Below are 5,258 nucleotides of genomic sequence, written 5' to 3'. Positions count from 1 at the left end.
CGATCCGGAGTCCGGAACGGATTAAGTTCGAGAACCGAGGTACCACTGTATATTACACATATAGACTATAAGTATCAAGGTACCTTCCTGTAGCTCCACCCTTTTACTGAGTCGCCGCACAAGGTACGCTGTACCGGCTGCCGCAAGCACCACTCCGGTTGCGCAGAGCAAATGGCGCGGCTGGAAATAGCGAAATAAACTGGCCATCGCTATCACTTGCTGCTTCCTCCAGGAACTACTAAAAGGAAATGAGAATCGTCTGCCCGGGTTCTAGAACATATGTTATGTTAACAACCTCACTGCAACGTAGACGGGAAAAATACGTCATCGGGGTCGGAGCTTATGGAAGGCCGTCATGGCCGAAGCGTCCTTTCGTCTAGAAGCAGATTGTTTCACGCCTGCAGACTGGCAATGTTAGGCAATGCACGCGAATGCGGACTTAAAAAGATGGTAATAATTCACACGTTAATATTTCAGCCCGTCGACCTTACATCTTTACCTCCACAGACAACCATATAAAGCTCCGCGTACTGGCGCCATTTCGCAACGGGTCTTGATGTCAACAAAGTGATCCTTCAGGATAAAAGGACAATCTTCCGTGGTAGTTTAGAAGTTCTTTCATACCTTCCCACAATGAAGATAATTGACTGAGAACTGTGTGTTCACCTGGGCAGACTGCAGTTTGATGTGCTTAGTGAAGCTGCACTTATATCGTACCCTATATAACGTGCGTGGGGAGTGGATCTTTTATTTTATAGTGACCTATTCCACATTAATTTCCCTAAACTGACTGACAACCACCAATACATTGTACAGTGTATCCACCCATGATTTCCTTATATTGCTTTTCCAGTGTTTAAGAATTAAGTGCAAATATACTCGTGCACAATATTTGTTCTTTGGCGCCTTAGCATTCAACATTTTCTGAGCGATCATAAAGTTAACATGGACTTGGTTACAAAACAAAACGAAATTTATTTATCAATGTGCACATCAATATTAATCCTATTTCAGAATTCGAGCATAGGTTAACATACTATGGTTTAAACGTGTTACACTCTAAGTTGGCATGATTGTTCCAGGTCGTAACTATTAAATTATCATTGTAAACGTTACCGTGCACTTAGCGTAATTACAGGATACGTCCACCATTTTCATCTGGTTTAGATTTCAGTAATAAAAACCAATACATAAAGACATAACCTTACTTCTGGAACCATGACCTCTAAAGCAAATGAGCTTTGACCTGTCCAGTTTATATATATATATATATACACACACACACACACACAGTGGTACCTCAGACCTCGAATTTAATCCCTTCAGTACCCCGGATCGAATCCTAAAAAGTTCGAATTGTGATCGAATTTTCCCCATTAGAAATAATGGAAAACCAATTAATTGATAAGATAAATGCCTTTTGTAAGGCAGTGACTTCCAGAATATTCAGTTTGTTTTCCTCTTTTTGGATGGTTGAAGACACAGTTTGTCAAAGGAAATATAATGGCTATAAAATAAAAGCCATCACTGCATACCTCAGGTGAAATATCTTTTACCAGACATGATGCGTGATATATTCAAAGATGACACAGCTGTCCAAGTTGAAGTACCTCAGGTGACATTCTTGTTTCCTTAACATCTATCTCAGCCAACTGTTAAAAAGCTACAGCTTAGTAGGTTTTTGCAATATTACCAAAATACAACAAAAAAAAAACTGTTTAAACATACCGTGCATACCAACACCCCACAATTGAAGTCATCTGTGTGCTTCCACATCTGAGGACAGGAAAATGTCCAGCCATCTAAGGAGTTGTGCTAGCGAAAAATGTGTCTAAAAAACACAAATCACAACTTACTCATGATTTCTGACCATACACATTATCATATGAAATATATATCTCTGTAAACACACAAGATATTACACCTGAGCATTTCCATCACTTCATCATCTATTGTGTTGTGTTGCTCATTTGTTACTTCACCTGTGTCCCATTAGTGGTTCGGCTCTTTGATCCCAGAACCAGTGCAAAAGATGCAATGCTGAAACAAAGCCTCCAAATCCTACACTGAAATTGATTTTTCAAGATTCAAGATTCAAAGAACTTTATTAATACCAAAGGGAAGTGCAATCTCCATCTCCGCTTTTCAGAGGGGAGAAACTGCTTTTTGGAGTACCACTGCAAGTAAATACTGAGCACTGTTTCTTCGGTTTTCATTTAGTTTTATCTTTGGATAATATGTACATTCTATTTCCTAATCAATCATCAATCATTTCTCAAACTTTGAAGGTTTCCCTAAGAAATCCACCTCAGGAAGCAGTGGGAGGTAGCCCTTAGGCGTGAAGGTTTTAGCGCCAATGATGCATCCAGGCTCTGCCATGAGCACTTTAGACAGGAGGATTTTGACAGGACAGGTCAGACTGTGAGAATCAGAGATGGAGCTCTTCCCTCTGTGTTCAGGTTTCCAACTCATCTCCAAAGGGTAGGTGTGTAGTTAGGCTATAAGGATTAGATAGTCAGTGAAAAGTATTTTTTTTTAAAGGAATCAGTCATGTATTCCATAGCATTAGGCTGTGACATATCTAACTCTGTTAATGTTTTTAAGCATTTTATTTTCTTTCAAATTAGCCCATGGCAACCAGGACCACACTGACTTCAGTGAGGGCACAGGAGAACCTGTCAGTAGACTGTTCTTTGCCTGTCCAAGAGACTGAAGCTCTGCCTGATCCTAGTGTTGTGAGTACTAAGGTCCTTTTCAAACCTCTTTTGACACAAAACCCTACCCCCTGTCATGCTTTTCAGATAAACTAATGCATACACATGCATACACATTGAAACATGCTGCTGTTAAATCAGATACACGCACGCATGCAGTGCTCACAGTGGAATTGCGGGGTGACGTGATTACAAATACAGACCAGCAGACAGCACGTTATACTAACTATGAATTGACTGATGTGATATAAACTTGACTCCTTGTGTCTACTAGGACCATTCCTACGCGCTGCCTACATCTCTTGAAAATCTAAGGACTAGACTCAATGAAATCTTTTCTAGGGTGGAGAGCATGGAAAGAGAAAAGAGAAAGGCTAAGGATCGAGAACGGAGAGCAAAGAACAGAGTATGTGGTCTTCTGCAAAATTTGAGGGAGAAGAACCTCATTATTGAAGGGCTGAAAGAGAGGCTGGATTTATACTCAGGTAGAATAGAAATAAAATACAAATATGGAGAAAGTGCTTTTGTACTTAAGGGTAAAATTCCAAAAGCCATCCTAATTATTATTTCAAAGGGAGTTTCTAATTTGTGTGTGCTAACTGAATTTTAGCTCTTCCAGTGCATCTCCTGTCCAAACAGAGCCATGAGTATACAAAAGATCAGAAAGAGATTGCCCTCAGTCTCCACCTACATGGTCCCAAAGCCTACAATTATCTCAGAGAGTCTCTCCATCTTAATTTCCCACATCCACATACATTGCAAAGGTATTCATCCATTTGATGTATTCTTTCTAAGCTTTTATTTTTATCCCTTAATCATGACATGTAAAAGGTGGTGTAGTTAATCAATACCATAAATAAATAATGATGCATAATAAATTTTAAGTGAATCCTCATCATGTGATCAAATTGTTGCTTATGGTTATCGCCCACAGTGATTATTAATTGGTCGAAAAAATCCTGAATTGGGCATTTGGATTAAACTGGATTTTTTCATTATACCAAGTTCTTTTAGATGCCAACCCTGGACTCAACATGATGAAGATCCGGCTAAATATAGACGCGTGAGTCTTCTATTGGATGCCATGACCATCAAAAAACATGTCCAATATGATCCACATACCTAGGAAATGTCTGGCTTTGTGGATATGGGGGATGGAGTGAATGAAACGGATGTGGCCACACAGGCTCTTGTTTTTATGGTGGTTGGCCTATAAGGCCATTGGAAGGCTCCAACTGCATACTACCTGATCAACTCCCTGTTGCCAGAGACACAGAAGGTGCTACTCGTTCATGCATTGGAGGAACTGCATGAGTATGGGATGACAGTGGTGTCTGTTACAATGGATGGACATGCCTCCAATGTCAGCATGTGTAACCAGCTTGGATGCCGGCTGAAGGTCAACCCTGGTGAACCGTTAAAAACTTTTTTTGCACATCCAGTGACTGGTGCAAAGGTGTTTGTGACGATGGATCCTTGCCACATCTTGAACTTGCCACGAAATATGTTGCAGCCCAATAAGCAGCACCACTAGCCAGATCAACTGGACATACATAGTTAATCTGAATGATGTCCAAGCAAAAGAAGGGCTGCATGCTGCCAACAAAATCACAGACAAGCATGTGAATTTTGATTCACAGAAAATGAAGGTGTCCGTGGCTGCACAAACACTGAGTCGCTCTGTGACAGTAGCTCAGCGCACATTGAGGGACCTCGGCTATTCACAGTTTCAACACTGTGAAGCAACAGCCGAATTCATTGAGGTAATGTTACATGCAAAGTTTAATAACCATGAAGCAAATAGTGAAAAACATTGATGCTATATTTTAGTAATTAGCTAATGATACATGGAAACATGTTATTTATGCTAATGATTCAGATTCCTCCTGTTATAATACATATATTTGCCTTTAGATGATTGACAGGCTCTTTGACATCATGAACAGTTGCAATCCCCATGCCAAAGGTTTCAAAACTCCACTGAGCTGTTTGAATTGGGCAGAGAGAGTAGAGTTTTTGTTGTGAGGCAGGAACTACTTGATGAGTTTGGTGATGAAAGATGGCACACCCCTTCATTGATTTAGGTTTTAGGAAATAGTGAAGCTTTTCTTTTCATGAGGAGTTCATAAGTTCATGACATCAAGTTCATATGATGTTATTTCAAGGCCAGGATGTCAGCATCGGGTTCGGGCGAACCGGAAATCAGGCAAGTTGCAGTCGTCAACACGGACAAACGGGGTTTAATTGAAGCAAACGGACGGACAAAGCACTGCACATGACAATACAGACAATACAGACAATACAATGACGGAACTGGGGACTACTGACTTAGACGAGGACTAAATACACAAGACAAGCTAGACTTAATAAGACACAGGCGAGCACAATCAGGGTTGAACACGAGGTAATGAGGGGGGCGTGGCACACATCGGGATCGTACGGAGCAGGGTGTGACAGAACCCCCCCCCAAAGGCGCGCACACCGGGCGCGCCAGAGAGGAGGCGACGGACGGGACGAAACCGGGGAACAGGACCTGAAAGACAA

At 41.2% G+C, this 5,258-nt stretch overlaps 1 protein-coding gene across 1 annotated transcript; it reads left to right on the top strand.

The window, feature by feature from the left end:
* Positions 1-1,069: 1,069 nt before the first annotated feature.
* LOC140583144 (THAP domain-containing protein 6-like) lies at positions 1,070-4,597 on the top strand. The gene is made up of 6 exons (XM_072707782.1): positions 1,070-1,085; positions 2,300-2,481; positions 2,628-2,735; positions 2,989-3,199; positions 3,325-3,478; positions 3,720-4,597. The coding sequence occupies exons 1-6, from the start codon at positions 1,070-1,072 to the stop codon at positions 3,838-3,840; spliced, it is 792 nt and encodes a 263-aa protein (XP_072563883.1). The 3' UTR covers positions 3,841-4,597.
* Positions 4,598-5,258: the final 661 nt, after the last annotated feature.

The sequence above is a fragment of the Paramormyrops kingsleyae genome, chromosome 25 (assembly GCF_048594095.1).
Source record: "Paramormyrops kingsleyae isolate MSU_618 chromosome 25, PKINGS_0.4, whole genome shotgun sequence".
Taxonomy (NCBI): domain Eukaryota; kingdom Metazoa; phylum Chordata; class Actinopteri; order Osteoglossiformes; family Mormyridae; genus Paramormyrops; species Paramormyrops kingsleyae.
This window is presented reverse-complemented; position numbering and strand designations above follow the sequence as displayed.

Excerpts from the sequence above, each read along its gene's own strand:
- LOC140583144 (XM_072707782.1), top strand. Across the intron at positions 2,736-2,988 it reads CTCTGCCTGATCCTAGTGTT|GACCATTCCTACGCGCTGCC; the intron begins GTGAGTACTAAG and ends TGTGTCTACTAG. Across the intron at positions 3,479-3,719 it reads CATCCACATACATTGCAAAG|TTCTTTTAGATGCCAACCCT; the intron begins GTATTCATCCAT and ends CATTATACCAAG.